The sequence below is a fragment of the Lineus longissimus genome, chromosome 2 (genome assembly GCF_910592395.1).
Source record: "Lineus longissimus chromosome 2, tnLinLong1.2, whole genome shotgun sequence".
NCBI classification, from domain to species: Eukaryota; Metazoa; Nemertea; class Pilidiophora; order Heteronemertea; family Lineidae; genus Lineus; species Lineus longissimus.
In genome coordinates this window covers 17,981,513-18,002,213 of record NC_088309.1, presented here as the reverse complement: position 1 = coordinate 18,002,213, position 20,701 = coordinate 17,981,513, and the positions used below count along the sequence as shown (strand labels likewise).

Genomic DNA, 20,701 nt, shown 5'->3' with positions numbered 1-20,701 from the left:
TATTCTAATACCTATATTGTGCACTGGAAATTAAGTCCCCCGCCTGGAGAGTATTTAAAGTCCTACCTATATTTCAATCATGCTTCATGGCCTGTCATGAGAGACCAAAGGCGTTGGATACCGATCTTGCAGTAGGACCTTTCACTGGACTGTCTCCCCTGGGTCTTGGAACCCTTTCATTAGCAAAACAATATTTGCTTTAATTCACTTGTTCAGTTTGTCAAGTTGGTGTGAAAGTATCCAGGGATGTACTTATCATGTCCTTGCTACAAGGACAGGCAACGGAGGAAAAACACAGTCCAACTGCAGTTTGAACCTAGGACCTCTGGATTACAAGGCAATCTCTACCGACGGGGCTAAGGGAAGCTTCATCAAGCCTGGGCAAGTCGGAATGATGCCAGTACGTGTACTATCACTTGCCCTAGTTGTGACATAGATCATGGACAGTCCGATCATCATTACTGAATATGATTTCATCTAACTGCTCGCTTTTAAGATTTGCCAGGTATATGACAATCCACAGAATAGTCCTCTGGATGGTCTGAATACAAAGTGATAAAAAATGCTCCCATAGCCTTCAACTGATCATCCTCGAATACCAGAGTCAGTCGTGGGACTCCCGTTGCTCAGTAGTGCCTAGTGTTGGCCCGAGGTTAAGGATATCAACTGATAGGACTTCGTCCTTTTCAGTGGTGTCTACTACTCAGAAACTCTCCTCAGTTGTTGTCTCATACAATAACAAATCATTTATAAGTCGCCCTGCAATATCAATAGAAAGCCTTTTGCAACTTTACAGCCACACAATCTGCTTTTCAAATTTTCACTGGCTAAATGATGTTGTGGGGAGGACAGGACTAATGGGTCACACAGGACTTGACGCACTCCAGTGCTATCTCGCAGTAGACACCCAATTTATTTATGACTGTACACGTCATTCACACGATTAAACCTCTATCAGTTGGGTCGTTTTGTCCCCTAGCCTTGTTTCACACCATTGGCTAGTTGAATGTGCCAGTTCTCATTTGTCTAAGAAGTGTGTGAACAGTACCACTGATTGCCTTTGATACTCAGAAACAAAATGAGACAAAACAATGTAATCTAATGTATTTTATTTAGAAAACTGAGATTTTTCAATTGGATGCTGGTTTGACTGATACCAGTCTTGACAGAGACGCTCTCCACTCACAGATGACACAGAATGTCTCCAAACCAGTTCAAACTTGGTGGTGAATTGCTTACATGTAATCTTTCCTAACTTCAAGTCCTTGGCTCTCCTGCCAGACTAATTGACAGTGGATGACTGTACACTAACTTATCATACTACAGGAATGAAAAGTCAACTGACCACCTGTTATCAAGGAAGGTCTAAATTCAACTCGGCCAGAAAATGGTCCAACCTCAAAAAGTTATCATGAAATGAAATTTATTACCTTGAACCTGTGTGCTATGGCTACCCCTACTACATAACAAGTAATCATAGTCAATTGACTTGTCCTTCCTGTGACAAATGTGTGACACACAAATGTGCGACACAAAAACTGCACCATTGGCAACAATGTAAACTTTACATGCACGACCAGTTACTTTTTTGGGTCACTCCCGAGGCATCATCATTTTCACAAAGTCCGCACACACAAACACAGTTAGTTCTATTCAAAAGGCAGTGCTGGTACTCTTTTCGTTTGATTTCTTCGCTCCTCATAGTAATTGCGAGCTCGTTTTTTCCACTGTCTTTTCGTAGGTTCGACACCTAATTCAGCTTGTCTTTCGTAGTCTGTTCCAATATCACGTTCCTTTTGCACCATTTCTTTTTCCTCTAACGAGATCCCAACATCGGTTAAAGCCTTTTGAAAAAGAGATGCCTGAAATGTATAAGAGCTAGCATGACTGAGGGTTAGAAACTGGGCAAAAATAAACACGAACAGCTAAATTTATCAATGGTATGGTGGTCTTGCTTAGCGGACACCTCTCTATTATTGAGGACACTAGTTTTGGGCCAAAAGTTGTTGTAACCATTCAATTTGATCTCTCTAATCAGGACACCTCTCTGGTAAGGACACTTCTTATCAATCCCGAGGGTGTCCCATATATCAAGAGGTTCCACTGAATACAGAAACTGCAAAAGTGAGTATGGTGTACTCTTAGTTTCTTATACAGGTCGCTATTTTGTTGTTTACTCAGGAAATCAAATATATGCGAGACATGATAAAGGCCCTACTTACGGATTCACTCTCGACGGGGGTTTCTAAAGTATCGAATAACATCTCTGTGATCCCACTCTCCAGACATCGCTGGGCTAACACCCGGCCTATATTCTCAGCAGCAGCCACATCAGTTGCACTGGAAATGATAGATATATTTTAAAGTCGCTATGACCGATGGAGATACATACTCATAGCTGCTTCATAACTTTTCTTTCTGAAGCTTGATATTTAAAAATAAGACTGTTTATTTCGCTGATGGGTGAGACAGATCTTTCAATATCATCATCATCATCATGTCCCGCAGCCTTGCAGCCATTTGGGCGACCCTGTGCTATCAACAATGTGGCACCATACTGTTCTGTCCTCAGCAAGGTGGATCAAGTCATTGGTCTTCCTTCCAGTCCAGTGCTTCACATCATCCAGATTCTCTTTGGACAGCTGCATTGACGGTTACCCTCTTTCAGCAAATTATGCATAATATCTCTTAGTTTTCCCACTCAGCATTTGGTTATCATGCATACCTGTATAAATGTTTCCTAATTGCCCATTCTTCTGTCGAGGCTGATATCACAATTTTGCCATTTGCATGTTGGACATAAGCGATTGTGTTTCTATTTGTAATCTTGAAGCATAGTCTGGAAAAGTGTTCATGAATACAATGTCAAAGTAGTGAATTCTGAATGAGTGCAGTGTTTCTTTAGAAAACTAGCCAGAAAGTGAAACCAGGCACAATACCTAGGACAGGGTATGAACAATTTTCACTAATTTCAGTGTTTCAACAATGCCCCAGAGATCATCAGAGGGCTGTGGGTGTGGCACAGTGAAAACATTAGCCGCTGCATTTCTATTTTCCTGAACTACCAGAAATTACAAACGGCACACTCATTATCCTGTTTTCCACACTTGTTAAACTTACTTGTGCCAGTAATCTCTCCTTGGATATTGTAGCCACCATCCGTCTGTTTTATTTGCTATACCCATGAATTCAAGATTCCTGAAAGAAGACAGAAGGCTTAGAAAATTTGAATTATATTTCTTGCAACTTTTAGAACTAACCGTATATATACATGAAGAAAGGGTGAAGTGTTAGACCTATTTATTGTACGCCAGAAAATGCACCCATTATGATAGAAATGTAGTCCTCAGCTTAATACAAATACAATTATTGAATGAGTATTCTGACAAACGATTTTTCTGAACCTCATGGTCTTAAATGAAGCCGGGGTAAATGTAAAACCCTTGGTGGTCAAGATGCTGACGTATTAACATTATTGATTCAATTCTTTGAGATATATGTAATGTGATCCCATGATCCGGGCTCATGGCCATCTAGAAAATGATAACACAACGATTCAATTTACCTTGGATTTCTATTGACAAAGCTTTTACTGACATTGTCATTTTCATTATTTGCCGCTGAATCAGTATTTCCAGTGGAATTCCATCGCAAGAAGCAACCTGCAGAAAAAATACGATTAAATTTTCTTCCAACAACATCAAACATGTTTTACAACACATTGAGGACAGGACTAAAATATACCTTATGTAAAAGAGAAATTCTGGTCATGACAGAGTCTCGCACAGACGAAAACCTTTGTGACGTAACCTAAAACTGGTGTTGCCATTATTGAAGAGAGTCGGAGAGACAAGTCACAACCACCAGAGGTTGAAGACAAGAGTAGGCCTAGGTCACTATAGGTGAACATGTCTAGAAAAACAGAGCTGTATTTTATGCAAATATGAATAAAATAACGACCTGTCGAAGATCCAGTTTGAATGTCTACATTTGATGTACGCCTTCCATTGAGAAATCGGAATGGTGGCGTTCTAACCGCTCTAGAGAAGACTTTGTGAGCCATTTTCACATGCTTTTTAGCAGAATTTCTCTGATCGTTGTCGTGAACTTTTGTCAAATTCCTCCGGAACCGCACTATCCCCCACCGATTTCAAAATGGCGCCCAAACCAAAATTTCAGGAGGGTGAGGAACAATGAAGTCAATTTCTACTTTTATTCGTCGTTTGTCAAGATAGATAATACGTTGGAATGAAACCACATAGTTCATGAATTATTCAGGCGAAGTTTCACGGAAATTCAATGTTTGGTCTTTGAGATATCTTGATAAGAAGCATGCGTTTTTGGTGCTGTCATCTGGTGGTGGCGGGTTGTACTTTTCACAATGTGTCCAAAATGTACATCTTTCCTTCCAGTTCATGAGTTAGTTAGTACGCCTAGCCTTGGCCAATCGGCACTCCAGTTCCAGATATGATGATGGTTTGGTTTGCGCTTATTAACTGACACATCTCCTTCAAAGAAAACACTGCGTCTGCATTGCGCTTAATTAAATCGTGCATTATGAATTGCTCGTATTGAAATTGGGTGAACACAACACAAGGTTGGCTGTTGAGCGCAATACAGTGTTTTCTTTGAAGAAGATAGCATTAGAGGTCATGTCAGTTACGCGCAAACAATGATGGTGGTTACACTGTACCGAGGTTGACAATATAGTTGTTCTTATCCAGTACTATGTGTAAACCCTGAATAAAATTTCTTCGTTGCTTTTGCAGGTGAAAAGGTGCTCTGTTTTCATGGGCCTCTTCTGTATGAAGCAAAGGTGTGTAGAATTGAGAGTAGTGTGTTTTTTGGAATGCAGGGAGGATAGAGGAACCAACGTGACATACCGTATTTTCCGGATTATCCCCCGCACTGCCCTATGACCCGCACCCCCGTTGACCATTACCTAAAGCCACGCAAGACCCGCACCTGATTATGACCCGCACTGCTCCAAGACCCGCATTCTCCAAAAATAGTAAGCCATTCATTGATGTTGACATCCTAGAACCGCCATGTTTTTTTTAATTGTTATTCTAAAAGGCCTTAGTCACAGTATATCATTGTTTCTAATACAAAATACATTACGCCTCGTTTTGATCGGAGCGGTCTTGGTATCGTAACCAATGACCGCCTGGGTAGGTATAAAATTCTGAATTTTAGCAGACGAATTATTTTCACCAAGAAGCAACGACTCAGCCCCACAAAACAATGTCAAGAACACGAGATTTTGAAGTATTCCCCGATATATTGGGATTTGTGAAGTAGGGAGGATACCCGAGGACTCTTTCGAGGTCGTCAGTCAGGATTCAGAAGAGGTCAAAGACGAGGAAATGGTAGAAATCGAGCTAGCAGACTGGGAATTCCCTTGCTGCGTGACGTCATCTTCACAAGCAACAATATGGCGGAGTTCCGGACACCAGGCTGGATCATTCTTTGACGAAAACGGAACATATATACCTTTCAAATCGTATTTAATTTGTTTAATTTTGAAACCTTTTAGAATAGAAATTAATACCTCGCTGTCGGTCATTGGTTGTATAATCAAGACCGCTCGGGTAGACCTCAAATTACGTCCAAAACCCTCGGCGAAGCGCCTCGGGTTTTGGACTGCATTTTCGGTCTACCCGAGCGGTCTTGATTATACAACCAATGACCGCCAGCTCGGTATTAATTCCTTAAACCAAAGTGGATCAATTCCAGCATGGCCGTAACTATTTTCCCTAGCGGAGACATCACAAACTATGCGATCATGGCGGAAATATTGGTTGAAAACAATGCGAAAACGATGGACATAAATCCTTATCAAGTAACCAGTTTTTTCTTTGGGGTTGGGGCTTATCCCTCTCAGAATCCACGCAAGACCCGCACCTTTGTATTACCCGCACCCCCACTTTTTGGGCCTGTTTGAGGGCAAAAAGCCGCGGGTCATACGCCGGAAAATACGGTAAATGACTGCACTATGGTTCAAATTAAATAGTTTCACATCTTCTTAACTGCAGACTACCTGGACTTGAATTTGATTTGGTTTGTGTTGAATTCGAGAAAGCATAATTAAGAAACAGCTGATTTCTTGCCATTAACCTTCCTTCAATAATAAAAACCTGTGGTAGGTAATTATGACATGGTTGTTGGTTGTTGTTTGCGTGTGCACCCGGTTACCGGTTACACGCCAGTATGGCCGGCGCACTCCGTCTTCAGGCAGGTTTTACTTTGGAGGTTTCCTCTCCTGGTTTGGTTGTCATTTCCGGGCTGACGAGCCCAGACTACCCGGTTTGAAATTTCCCAGTTTTCTCTCCTTGGCTGGTTGCCTCCAAGAGCTAAGGAGGCCAGTCTCCCCGCATGTTTTCAACTTCTGAATTGTTGAACTTTTGTGTATTTCAGTGCGTAAAATCTGAAGTGAAAGACAAGGTTGTGCGGTATTTTATTCACTACAATGGTTGGAATAAAAAGTAAGTTCAAGAACGTACAAATGGAAAGCCTGGTTTACCCCAGGTTATGACAGTCCGCGTCAGGGCCGTTCACGTCGGTTACGTCAGAACATTTTCATCAGTTTGGGACTCCATCAGGGCTAGAATTCCTCTTCATTATTACTTACAGAATTTCCTTCTCAATAGATTTAAACCGTTTCTTTAAAAGACATAGTCATGGAAATTTTACAGATGCATTTTAAGTGATTATTGAACGAAGAGCAAGCTATTAATGGAATCTTTTCATCAAAGAAGAACTTCTATATTTCAGTTGGGATGAATGGGTGCCAGAAACCAGGGTACTCAAAGCCATTGAAGCCAGCTACCTCAAGCAAAAAGAACTACTCAAAGCCCATGCGTGAGTATGATATAAAGTGGTTTATACCGTGTACTGGTCTGTTTTGGGGATCTGTAGCTGTTCCTTATTTCACATTTGGTCTTTGTTGGCAATACTGACCTTGACTGAATGATTTGTAACGTGAAACCCTTATTGGGTCTTCTTCACTACTGTTTATTTCACCTGGCCATATTTTTTGATGGAATTCACAATCCGTTTCTACGCAAGTCACAGCTTGTTCAGTTTTGTGCTGGTTGCATGATTATGCTTTACGGGTCGGGAAGACCATATAACCCCAGTGCTTCGGGAATTACATTGGCTGCCAGTCAAGAGTTGGATTCAGTTTATTGCTGCTGATGTACAAGGCTGGCAAGAGAATGGCTCCTACTAATTTGGCAGATTTTATTCCAAATTACGTGCCATGCCAGGGTTTAAAACTTAAATTAGCTATACTAGGGCAGATGTTACAAATTTGTTACGATCATGGTAATAATCTGACATTGATGTGATTCCAGGAGTAAGATGAAGAAGACTAAAGCAGCAGCTGCTGCAGCCAAGAAGGCAGATTCTGAGAAGACCAGCCGCGCCTCAACACCGACTGCAGATAGCAAGGCACGAAAAGGTGACATGTTCATATAATTTCTAAAACACACTAATACATCTATAATAAGACATGTAGACATCCCATTTGTGTGTTATATTATAATATCAAGCCTCTCAATACATATATGTGATATCAAAGCACCAGTTGAGCTTTAAGATGAATTGTGTGGCTGTCAGTCTGTCTGTAAGTTAGAGATTTAGGCTTCAGTGAAAATAGTTCCTTCTTTTCCAATGAGGCCTAGGGGCCTAAATTGTTTTATATGCTATAATTGATCTTGAATTCAGCTGCAAAGAATGAATCTCAGAAGACCAGTCGCTCATCAACACCTACTGTAGAAAGCAAACGAGAACCGAAGAGAGGCACCCCCACTATTGGTAATAGCTGTTTTAAACACCTCCCATTTCCACGCAATATTTTTTACAGTACAGCAAACCTTGCATAGATCAGACTAGACTGGCTCAGAATTTTTTCGCCATTGTACAGCATCCGTTTCACGCATCATTACAAACTGAGTTAAAACGGCCCGTGGAGAGGGCTGGCTGAGTTGGAACTTGGAAGGCCCTGTCCATTTGCCATTATTTCATTTATGCAAGTCAAATATATGCAAATGTTACTGTATTTTACCAAAGTATTTAGTACCTGGGGTTGAGGTTGATTGTTCTCATATCTTTGTTCAAATATACGAACAGGCTAAGGCTATGGTTTCTGCTTGCCATGTCATATTTTTTACCACTTTTCAATTGGCGTCCTGTGGTAGCATTAATAAATATTAGTTGATACGGGTTCTTTCTCTTTGGTAATACAGCCAAGAAGGATGAATCGGCAAAAACAAGTCGTGCGTCAACGCCTACCGTGGAGGGAAGGAAGGATGCCAAGAAAGGTATGTAAAGTAGAGCCTCTCTAAATACACCCTCGGGACTGACAAGTGCTCTTCCTTAAAGGGGTACACCATTCGTAATGACTGGTGGTCCAGGAAAATAGAAATGCAGTTTTACACAATGCTGTAGTGCAGTTATTATGCATGTGAATTGGCTGAAACTTGGTGTCAAAAGTATTTGTTTATTTTTAATTTAATTTGATTTATATTTAGTACCTATTTACACATGTAGAAATATTCAAATAAATTACAAATTAAGCCTTAAAGGTGTCCTGATTAAAGAGGTCAAATTGTGGACAAAACTGCTGCAGTAGAACTTTCCTTTGTATAAACCACTGTTAGTGTTAGCTGGACACAATGGCTGATATGAATAAAGTCCAGCAAATGCTTTTACTTCAATTTTGTAAAGAAAGATCTGGTGTAAATGTACATGGAGTTTTAGATAAAAGCATTTGCTAGTCTTTATTCATATCACCCAATGTCTCAAATCAATTCTACTTATTTCACCTCTACATTCAGGGCACCTCACTATTACGAACAGCAGTTGTCATTTCCAGGAATGTCCTTAGTTTATGGAGAAGTTCCACTGTAATATTGGACCAAAATCACTCAAATCAATATACTTGGTAAATTTTTGTTGTATTTTTTTGACAGCGGTTGCAGCAGCAGCCTCCTCATCAACACCAGAGAGAAGACCTTCAGGTGCAGGATCAAAATCTTCGCGATCTGGTCAGTCATAAAAAAAGTCACAATGAATTCGTCAGGGAATAGTTTGATGATAGTGTCGCAAATAATAATACAAATCACACATTAATCGCATTTAGTTCCAAAGTTCCAAGTTCCTTTTCACGAGCTGTTGCATCCAGTGTAATATATTGAAGATAGTGGACAACCCTATGCCCAGTTCAGCGCTTGTGGAAAAACACAGACACTGTGACAGTGTTAACGAATTCGCATTGATTGGCAAGTTTGTCAACACGAATTCACAATTCTCTGCCTCTTGTTATGACAAAAGGGTCATATTCTTTGTGAACCTTCCTTGCTCTAATCTCACTCTGTAACGCTCCTTACTTCTTCTTACTTAAGGGACACCGACAATACCCATTGCCCTTGTTACACCGACCATGACTTCTTCCCAGTCCTCGACCGCAAGTTCTGTGGTGGACAAATCAGACGCTGGGTCCACGTCGGCAGAACCACAGAGAAAGAAGAGGAGAGGAGACCCAACAGTGGAATCGGTGAGTTTAAGTGGCATTGGAGAATTATCCAACCTATGTTTGTGTTGGCTTTGTTCAATTGTCTCGCTTGATGTACCTTTGACAAATACGGAGGTTTTTCAGCCATTATATTTTATTGTGCTAGAGTGAGTTATTTTGTGTCTAGAGAATATTTTGGTTGTGATATCTGTTGTGATATTTTAGTAGTTAGTTAAAAAAGCATGATTGTCGTAAACAAACAATATACAAGCATGTATTGTGTCAGTTTAATTAGGTTTTAAATGATTTGTTTTCAATTCACCAGTATTACAAGGTTCTTACACTAAACAAAAAAGCTATATTCACAGATGTAGATTTCAGCATTCGGCGTGACACTGTACTCTCATACTGAAATAATACCATATATGTAGATATGTTACCGTCTAAAATACCGTTCACAAACATATTTATGTATGTACGGTATGTTGAAAACCTTTTTGTAAAAAATGCTTATTTGTATATGCTTGCACACACCTACATGTGCCATCCCTCTCCACTTCTGCTTAATTCAATACTTTATGGTTGCAGCCACAAGTGGCCAGTCAGTCTAGTCAATCTAGCACTGCTAGTATTCCTAATCCTCGACTTTTAAAGGTGGTAGGTGCATACTTGATAAGGTGGCAAGAAATACACTGTCTATTAGCACTCTCTCATTCTACAGCTGCTGGCTTTTTTCCAACCATTCAGTTTGATCTGATTTTTCAACTCTCCGATTTCTCTTCCATTTCATGAATTTCTGGAATAGGTCCCCTATATTGGATAGGCATGCACAACCTTGGTTCTCCAGCCGTTATCTGGCGGGTATTGGTACTGTACAGGAGGTATTAGTAACCTCACCAAACGCTGGGAGCTACATGTACTTTTATAAATACGTAATTACAACGTTCGCAAAAAATTCTTGGTCAGAAGCTGCCAAATAAAAGTCGTTTCGCAAAGACAAAAATGATGAAAGAAAGAGAAATCTGGGATGACAAATTGTGATAGATCAGATGGTTTGAACAGCCAGTAGTTGGTCTCCGCATTTTGAATTTGGTTGCTTGCTATTTTTCCTCTGTACTAGGTTAATATGACCGTTTATGATACTTTCCTTCTCTTTAACTGATTGCATTGCCACAACTGCCTTCTCTGATGGAATGGATTCTGTTCTACATCTTTTCACCTAATTACCTCCTCTCACTGAAAAGGCCTCCTCTGTTCATTCATATGATTGAAAATTGACCACACATTTGAAAATTCCTAATTGTGTAAAATATGCACTGAATATAAAGGTCAACAATGCCGTTGTGAGACAGATACAATCAAATTCACAATTGTGATCCGCTCTAAAAAACTAGGCGCTTGTCGCATCTGAACTTGACAGGTTGATACGGACTTGTTGTTCATTTCTCTATTCACAAAAGGTCTACAATAGGGAAATGAACAACAAGTCCGTATCAACCTGTCAAGTTCAGATGCGACAAGCGCCTAGTTTTGGTAGAGCGAGTCACAATTGACATCCCGTAAATCGCGTCATAGGCACGTGCGTTACTAATGCACTACCCTTCACGTAATATATGTGAAACATAGAGTCAAGTGCGTCACTGACGCAAAGCATGACGGATGTCATTTGTGACTTGGACTGTTAATCAAGTTTCACCACGGCATTGACCATTGTGTATTTCTTTTTTCCTGAACCAATATTTAGTACGATGAACATGAACGACCTTCCCCTTTACCTGTGGTTATTTTCTTCTGACTAACAACATGAGTTACTACTCAAGGCTTTCAATTACATGTACTTGAATTTGGGCACAACCTGTATTTCAAAATTTGGATTCTTCTTTAAATTGCGGCACTAGGCCTCTTTAATTGTATCACATCCTAAATTTGTTTTATCTACCCTTGTGATGGTAAAAATAAATTGAGGATGATGTTTGAATATTCACCGGTCCAAAAATGGTTCAGCTGGGGTGATTTCCCAAAGTTGATGTTTCTTATGTAATTTTAACGCTTCCCATCCAATTTGGGCATTTGCGGTGTTCAATGTCACTATTGTATTAACTATGTAATTGAAAGCCCTGAAATTGCCATTCTGACTCCTTGGGATGTCCAATAGCATCACTGCACTTGGCTGTGGACATGGTAAATATCTCTAAAGAATTCCATTGTTGCATCCTGGTGATCCCTCACCAACTCATCTGATGATTTTATCAGAGTGAATCTAGCTTGTGACTACTAACAATATCGGAACCATACCCAGGACACAACCACCCTGCACTTCCTTAATAAAATCCCTGTCTGTTTGACATACTAGCCCCTTCCCTTATCCTTTCCCTGGCATCCTCTTGCAAACAGGGCCAACAACACGACCTCTCCTTATGCATTGAGGGAGTAAGTATGTATCAATGGAAATGGCCTGATATTGTCAGGATGTTTCCCTGGTCGTGCACAGCATGTCTTCATGGTGTTTTCTAAAAGGCCTTGTATTGGGTCATGGGACATCAAGGGAAATATGTTAAGCGACGTTTTGATGGCAGTGGTCCGTGGTATCACAATCAAGGGAGCAGGCATTGGTGTTGCAAGCGAAGATCGCTAGGTTTCAAGTTGATGGCAAAGATTCACTTTGAGCCCTTTAAGAATAAAAATAAATACCTCGCAGTGAGTCCTTGGTTGTCTTAGTGTCATTGCCTCATGCCAACTGTGTCTTGCAATTGAATACCCCATTGCAGAGGAGGTGCATTCAGTGAATGCATCTGCCACTTCACCAACTTGAGCATGGCTTTCTTGGTGGATGAATGCATCTGCTACTTCACTAACTTGAACATGGTTTTCTTGGTAAATGAATGCATCTGCTACTTCACCAACTTGAACATGGCTTTCTTACTGGATGAATGCATCTGCTATTTCACCAACTTGAACATGGCTTTCTTGGTGGATGAATGCATCTGCTACTTCACCAACTTGAACATGGCTTTCTTGGTGGATGAATGCATCTGCTACTTTACAAACTTGAACATGGTTTTCTTGGTGGATGAATGCATCTGCTACTTTACAAACTTGAACATGGTTTTCTTGGTGGATGAATGCATCTGCTACTTCACCAACTTGAACATGGCTTTCTTGGTGGATGAATGCATCTGCTACTTTACAAACTTGAACATGGCTTTCTTGGTGGATGAATGCATCTGCTACTTTACAAACTTGAACATGGCTTTCTTGGTGGATGAATGCATCTGCTACTTCACCAACTCGAACATGGCTTTCTTGGTGGATGAATGCATCTGCTACTTCACCAACTTGAACATGGTTTTCTTGGTGGATGAATGCATCTGCTACTTCACCAACTTGAACATGGCTTTCTTGGTAAATGAATGCATCTGCTACTTCACCAACTTGAACATGGCTTTCTTGGTAAATGAATGCATCTGCTACTTCACCAACTTGAACATGGCTTTCTTGGTGGATGAATGCATCTGCTACTTCACAAACTTGAACATGGCTTTCTTGCTGGGATAGTGCATTACCTCCTTCTTGACTGCGCACTGCCTAAAGTTGCTTGACAATACACACATGTAGGTTGTGCAAGTTTCTAGTCCCGATACGAGAAAATATATTTATACACTTTGACAAGTGTTAGATTAGACCATGACTTCCACAAATTTTGAGAGATTTATAATATTGATTTCCAATCTTTACACTGAAGTTAAAAAAGCGTCTCCATGAAGCATGACATTGTGAGTGAAGTCTTTTCTAAAGGATCATCCCAGATGGAATTTTTGTGTTGTTATATGATGTCTTGGTAGAATGTCTCTGTGCAGTACAGGATATCACTCTGAGATCTTTTGTTGTTAGTGAGTGTTCATCAATTTCTAAATAAGCCCGTTTATCTTATTTTTCAGGAGGAATCGTTTTTGACAAAAATTGAAGTGCGGGTGAAGATCCCAGATGAGTTGCGACCTTGGTTGGTTGACGACTGGGACATGGTCACCAGACAGAAACAGGTAAGATAGCATGACTAATGGTACTGTCACATGACTTCATAACTCATGTTTTAATACACATAGCTTAAAACACTTTAACTTTTAATCTCATTCCCGTATCACTGTGAACTGGGATATGCTCATGAACATGATGAGCTAAAAAAAATTTCAAATTCACTCATTCAAAATTGGCAGTATACTTAATATTGCATTTGCTGCCGAAATTAAGTGATTTGCATTGCAGTTCAAAAGTTTTGTGTCTCGAGGTTTGCAGTTGACATTACATTTGTGAAAATGAAATTTTACGCTTCAATGTTTGCTTCCACTCTCATGATTTTAGCCCAGCTTGACAAATCAGATAAATACAGTGGAACCTCTCCTTATAGCAGAAACCTCTCTATTAAGAATACTAGTTTTGGTCCCAAATTGGTTGTTTCCATTCAATTTGACCTCTCTAACCAGGACACCTCTCTATTAAGGACAGCATTCGTCAGTCCCAAGGGTGTCCTTAATAGAGAGGTCCTACTGTAGGTTTCGTTGATTTCTATCTTCTACATAAGCAAGTTCTCGGTCAACCTTTCTCACTGTGTACTTCTCTACTTCAGTTAATTGCATTGCCATGTAAAAGGACAGTGGAGACTATCCTTGACGATTACGTCAAATACAAACTCACCAAGTCGAATAATCCAAATAAGTAAGTGATTTTCACAAAGGTCATCATTACAATTGTAGTCAAGTCAATGTTGGGTTTAAGGAATTAATACCGAGCTGGCGGTCATTGGTTGTATAATCAAGACCGCTCGGGTAGACCGAAAATGCAGTCCAAAACCCGAGGCGCTTCGCCGAGGGTTTTGGACGTAATTTGAGGTCTACCCGAGCGGTCTTGATTATACAACCAATGACCGACAGCGAGGTATTAATTTCTATTCTAAAAGGTTTCAAAATTAAACAAATTAAATACGATTTGAAAGGTATATATGTTCCGTTTTCGTCAAAGAATGATCCAACCTGGTGTCCGGAACTCCGCCATATTGTTGCTTGTGAAGATGACGTCAATTTTATACCTACCCAGGCGGTCATTGGTTACGATACCAAGACCGCTCCGATCAAAACGAGGCGTAATGTATTTTGTATTAGAAACAATGATATACTGTGACTAAGGCCTTTTAGAATATAGACCCAAAACAGATTGCACCAGAATTATTTTCACTGGTATGCATTTCAGGATGGTCCCCTTATTGCAGAAATTATCCAAAATATATTTTGTGTCTGGGGTCAGAATTGAGTGTAGGGTAATATTTCAGCTGAATGTACCAAATCACCTGCTTTGTTGAGATAATCGATTTCCTGATCGCTGGATCAATTCTGCCTTAATAATAGGACAAAGTTATTAGATGAAAATAGATCACATCAACTCACTGTGCTAAATATAGAAGAGTGCCTGACCATCTGATGCCACTGACGTCACCAGGCACAAACTGAAGATAATTTGCAAAACTGCCTAAAAAATAATCATGTTCAACATACAATGGCCTGACGTTAATGACACCTTAAATTGTATCCTTGCATGGATCCTTTATGAGGAATTCAGTTAGAAATCTTACTGAAGAGACAAATATGTTGCATTTTTCCACCTTATGTGCTCAGGTTTTCTGGTCGGACTCTCTCCGAACATACTTCACTCGAGTATTCAATCCGCTAATCTTATGTCTTATCCTTCTAATTTCAGAGATGCAATAACAGAGGTCACACAAGGCATCAAAGAATACTTCAATGTCAGTTTAGGGACGCAACTTCTTTATAAATTTGAAAGACCGCAGTATGGTGAGGTAAGAAGAATGCTCCTTGCCTTTACCTTCGGGCCTGGATTCTTTTAAAAAAATTTGTCATAGTAGGTTCACTGGTTGTTTCCATCCAGTCTTCCCCAAGACCAGCTGCCGTACCATCTTGCTCCACTTCATCTAGCCATCTAACGTGTGTGAGAACAGGAAAGGACAGTATAAACTACATGAAAATTCAGCTGACTGCTTTGTCGTTATATGATTACCGTTCTTTTCTTTACAGGTTTTGCTTGATCAGAAGGACACACCTGTTTCAAAAATATATGGAGCAATGCATTTATTACGGTTGTTTGGTAAGCTAAAACACCTTACGGTACTTCTGTAGAGCCACATGCATTATCTGGAAACGGTTTCATCGCCTATAAATCCTACAATGGGATCAGTTCATCATATTGATACTATACTGGAGGTATTGGTTGTCCGGCTAACACAATGAGGGTGGAGCTAAAATATAGGCCGAAACAGGCAGCGTGCAGCAGCAGAGGTTTTTGGCAAAACGAAAGATCCACCTGGCCGTCAAAGCTAGGCGCGTAGTGCATTGTACACTGTAGACTGTAGTGCATTGTAATCAGGGTGTTTTAGAGTTGAAAACTATCCATTGGTATTATTGAATGGTGAGACTTTCCAGTATTGCTCATCGACGCAGCCATCTCATAACCTTGAGGACCAAGACGGCATGATTTGGGTTGAAATTGTGCGATTGGCAAAGCTTCTAAATTCGGCATTTGACTGATTTCAGCTTGTAAAAATCTAGTTTGCTTAGTTTATCATCTGTCTCATTTTTCTTCCAGTCAAACTCGGTGGCATGCTGGCTTACACAAGGCTGGACGAAAAAAGTGTTCAACTCTTGCTCTCCCATGTGCAAGATTTTCTCAAGTAGGTATACCATACTCAGTCTCAATGATATAAACTGAATCAGTGGGGTTCAGATTTTTCTCCAAGAAAGAGATGATTTTTCAAATTCAAGGGGCAAACGTCTCGTTGCCAATAAAAGGGTATTGGTCATGCTGGTATACATGACACCAAACCACGTTAAATCAAAAATGAAATTAATTGTTTTGCTGATGGCAGGGCACTGCACCAACAACCTCAACCTGCCACATGGGAGGCAGTTACGTGTAAAAGACCATCTGTTAATGTCACACAATGTAAAGGGCAGCCTCCATGAGCCAGTGGGGCTTTCTTTGTAGGGAATAGTCAGACCAACATAAATGGGCCCATAACAGCCATCATGTGACTTGACTTCTGCTTCAAGGCCAGCTTATTCATATTTGCCAATAGTGAGGTTCCCGATTTTCTCTAAAAATTGTCCATTGATTGATTGCTTCTCTTTTCTAGGTACATGCAAAAAAACGCCTCCTCACTGTTCAGTCTTAATGACTATGTTGTTGCCTCTCCGGAATACCATCGGAAAGCCATTTGCTGATCATGCGCCAAGGTATAAACAATGGGTGTTACAGAAGAATTCAAAATTCTTCCGAAATTCTTTGCATGATTAGAGTAGGTTTTCTGCACTGTGCTTGTTTGACATTCAATGAAATTATTGTAAAAGCTGACCGTGGACTTTCCTTTCACATTCATTGAAAGCATTGTAAAAGCTGATCGTGGACTTTCCTTTCGCATTCAATGAAAGCATTGTAAAAGCTGATTGTGGACTTTCCTTTCGTATTCAATGGAAGCATTGTATAAGCTGATCGTGGACTTTCCTTTCACATTCAATAAAAGCATTGTAAAAGCTGATCGTGGACTTTCCTTTCACATTCATTGAAAGCATTGTAAAAGCTGACTGTGGACTTTCCTTTCACATTCAATGAAAGCATTGTAAAGCTGATCGTGGACTTTCCTTTCGTATTCAATGAAAGCATTGTAAAAGCTAATCGTGGACTTTCCTTTTACATTCAATGAAAGCATTGTAAAAGCTGATCACAGACTTTTCTTTCGTATTCAATGAAAGCATTGTAAAAGCTGATCACAGACTTTTCTTTCTTATTCAAATCAAACCATTGTAAAAGCTGATCACAGACTTTTCTTTCGTATTCAATGGAAACACCGCAAAAGCCAATCGTGGACTTTGCTTTCACATTCAAAGGAAGCAATGGAAAAGCACATTGTGGACTTGATCAAAGACTGTTATGTGGGGAAGAAATTGACATCGGAGTTGTTTTTCGCTTGTTCTGTTCGATCAAGGATCGATTTTGCATCAACTGGACTGTAGAACAGGTCAAGCCCATGTCAATTTCATCCGCAAAACCTTCTGTTTTGTATTGGACTGCTGACTACTACTGCCACCTTTTGGCAATAAAGTCCGTCTTTGATTCAATTGTGGAACAATGTGCAGAAACCAGCTTTCTTGTAAAATTTGTAGTTTTAACGTCAGTGTCCATGTAAATATATTCGCATGTGATTGCAATGAAGAATGATGCACCATGTCCCAAATTGAAACCAGCTCCAACTAAAGGCCTGATTCCACTATTGTGTTTTCCTGCTGCAGTTGTACCACATGAAAACTACGCTTTTATCCCTAGCACGTATTTGGAAATTCATATACCTGTTACTGGCTCCGCCTACATGAAAACGGAAGTGTCGTAAAATGATATGATGCCTACCCAGCATTGGGTAATTTCAGTTACCAAATAACTGCTTCAGGCAACTTTTGTTTTCCTCTATTGTCATTGCAGCAAGGAAACGCCCTGGGTTAATGCGGAACATAAAATCTGAAAACGAGATTTCCCTGGAGGTCTGTTCATTAAAGGGGTACGCCGTTTGTTATTACTGGTGGTCCAGGAAAATAGAAATGCAGTTATACACAATGCCGTTTTGCCTTTATTATGCATACGAATTGGCTGAACTTTATGTTTATAGTATTTGCATGTCTGTCTACATGACAACTTTGTTTAAATTTGCACTCGGTACTTATTTAAACAATTTCAAATGTTTTTAATTCAATTTCAAATTTCAAATATTTAACGAGTGACGTAGACTTTTAAACTTTCCCTTGTTGCTTTTCTGGTTGCCCCACGCTTCAACATGTTTGCAAATTTTCAGCAGAATGAATTTTCATTTCTCATTGCGTTTGAAATATTTTATGATTATGATAATTTCGCTCCATTCACCAGTGTAAAGTAACAAACTGTGTATGTTCCTTACAGTTCCTGTTTGATTGTTAGTTTAGCCTATGTCTTGGATTCGATATTTTCCTGCCCTTGGAGATTGTTGTAGCTCAACTAATACATCGTGTGTCATGGCTATTTGCAGGCAATTTTTTACAGTTTTGTTATAATGATGATATGGCAAGTCCATGTACGAAAATGGTACATGTAATTTGCGAAATGTTCATTGATTATGTCATGGTATGTTTGAAGTTACATTTGGTAATTTACCTAATGCACATATTTACAGCTTGGCTGTTATATATATAGTTGGAGTAAAATAGTAAAAAGCTGACCGAAAATGTTATCAAATCTTGTGGAAAAAATATTGATGTACATTTTGTAGTTTGTTCCTCTGCAGTCCCTCTAGCCTAGTGAAATTATTCTCTAAGGAGTGTTGCACTGTCAGGCCTGGTGTTTTGCGTGCCACTACAGTTAGGTTCCAGTATGGTTTATTGCCTAGTGACTCCACCTGTGGCCAGTCTCATGACTTTGAGAACTCGGACGTGATGATAAGTGGTAACTTGAGTATTGCAACTAAACACGTTTTTTGACCAAATACCAGGTACGAGACTTGCTAATCTGTATGAATATCATATCCTACTGTGTTCACCGAATTGTTGCAAGCTTTTTTTATTGACCGATTGCTGACTTGTATGTGTAATATTCAGTCCGAATGATATTTTTGAAATAAATTCGTGTATCATGTTTGTAAATGGTTTTGTTGTGTCCAGTTCTTTTGTTGGCAAAAAGATTGAGCCTGCTCGGAGTACCAGCAAAACTATGGCTCCCACTACATGAAGCAGACTGACTTGTGACGTCTATGTTCAGAGTTTTGATGTCATTTTGATACAAACCCTAGTGAAAATTGGCAAATACCCAATTTGATGTTACAGTGGAACCTCTGTTAGCGGACACCTCTCTATTAAGGACACTAGTTTTGGTCCCAAATTGGTTGTTTCCATTCAAGTTGACCTCTCTAATCAGGACACCTCTCTATTAAGGACAGCACTTGTCAGTCCCGTGGGTGTCCTTAATAGAGAGGTTCTACTGTACTACGACCCTTTGATGCCCTGGGAGTGGCTATCACCTTGGCCCTCCACTCTTGCCTTTTCATCTGGACTCTAATCAGGACACCTATTATCAAGGACAGCACTTGTCAGTCTCAAGGGTGTCCATAATAGAGAGGTTCTACTGTAGTAGTATTTTTATAACGGTCTGAACAACAGAATTGTTCAAATTCATATTCATATTTACACAATTAAAATTTTCAAATTCAAACTTCAAATTTTGAAAGAGCAGAACGGGCCTAGGCCTTTAACTGTGAACATTGAATAGTCTACTCAATCTTTCTCCGTTAGTTGTCTCTTTGAGTGCCTTACACTGGAAATAGTTTCTGTTGATTAATGACAGCTATTGCGTTTCATGGTTCATTACCCAAGCAGATTATTGATCAACGAGCCTTGCTGTCCCGTGCCATAGCGACAGCAAACATACCCAACAATAGCGTACATGTATACTCACTGGACGAATCGTCAACGCCGTTGACACAAAACACCAATGTGATTAACATTGTGCCCGTGTGTGCTTAATACATTTTGATCAAAGTCTATTACTAAAGTATACACCCAGCACTCTGCAATGCACACTGAGAAAATTTAATCCAGGCCTTCGTGGCTCAAGGAGATTTTTTTGCAGTAAAATTGTAAACTGGTATAACTTGACAAATTATAATGTTCAGCCTGGAGACCTGGCGTGGGTTTAAATTTGTGTAATTTGTGATTATGACCGGTTTATTTCATCTTCTTTATTGAGAAGTATAGTACTTGTAGAATAGGGGTACTATACTCAGGATTGAATTAAATCAAACCATTACACTCATGGAATTATAGGAAAGCTGTATTATGTGCATGAAGTATGCTAGACATACTCCTATATTTACTGTATTTCAAATCTGATATTTATTTTCAAGGCTGAATTTTGGCTGCAGCTTAAATATATAAAGTACGTCTGCGGGTATATGTTTAGTCTAAGTATTTGACCTATACATCATAACTGTTTAATACTTTTGAACAGTTGAGACAGAGTTCACTTCAGTGAGAAACTGCCATGGTTAACAGTTGCAAAAATACATAGCAGACTCCTGTGGTTTTACAAAACCGTCCTCTAGTGGAA

General features: G+C 39.8%; 2 protein-coding genes across 4 annotated transcripts; one reads left to right on the top strand and one right to left on the bottom strand.

Moving 5' to 3' along the window:
• Positions 1 to 1,094: 1,094 nt before the first annotated feature.
• On the bottom strand, positions 1,095 to 4,100 carry LOC135482706 (large ribosomal subunit protein uL18m-like). The gene is made up of 6 exons (XM_064763000.1): positions 3,961 to 4,100; positions 3,566 to 3,662; positions 3,121 to 3,198; positions 2,726 to 2,839; positions 2,223 to 2,340; positions 1,095 to 1,862 (listed from the first exon to the last, which is right to left on the bottom strand). Exons 1-6 carry the CDS (start codon positions 4,061 to 4,063, stop codon positions 1,650 to 1,652), a joined length of 723 nt encoding a protein of 240 aa, XP_064619070.1. The 5' UTR covers positions 4,064 to 4,100; the 3' UTR covers positions 1,095 to 1,649.
• A 19-nt stretch (positions 4,101 to 4,119) lies between these two features.
• Positions 4,120 to 19,242, top strand: LOC135482705 (mortality factor 4-like protein 1). Of its 3 annotated transcripts, XM_064762996.1 has the most exons (16): positions 4,120 to 4,183; positions 4,770 to 4,816; positions 6,418 to 6,485; positions 6,775 to 6,861; positions 7,356 to 7,462; positions 7,729 to 7,818; positions 8,250 to 8,324; positions 8,976 to 9,050; positions 9,408 to 9,559; positions 10,106 to 10,174; positions 13,456 to 13,557; positions 14,142 to 14,230; positions 15,266 to 15,365; positions 15,601 to 15,670; positions 16,169 to 16,253; positions 16,716 to 19,242. In XM_064762996.1, exons 1-16 carry the CDS (start codon positions 4,156 to 4,158, stop codon positions 16,801 to 16,803), a joined length of 1,332 nt encoding a protein of 443 aa, XP_064619066.1. In that variant the 5' UTR covers positions 4,120 to 4,155; the 3' UTR covers positions 16,804 to 19,242. The 3 variants fall into 3 exon arrangements, with proteins under 3 accessions (XP_064619066.1, XP_064619069.1, XP_064619068.1); XM_064762999.1 differs by lacking the exon at positions 7,729 to 7,818; XM_064762998.1 differs by lacking the exon at positions 10,106 to 10,174.
• The last annotated feature ends 1,459 nt before the right edge of the window (positions 19,243 to 20,701 follow it).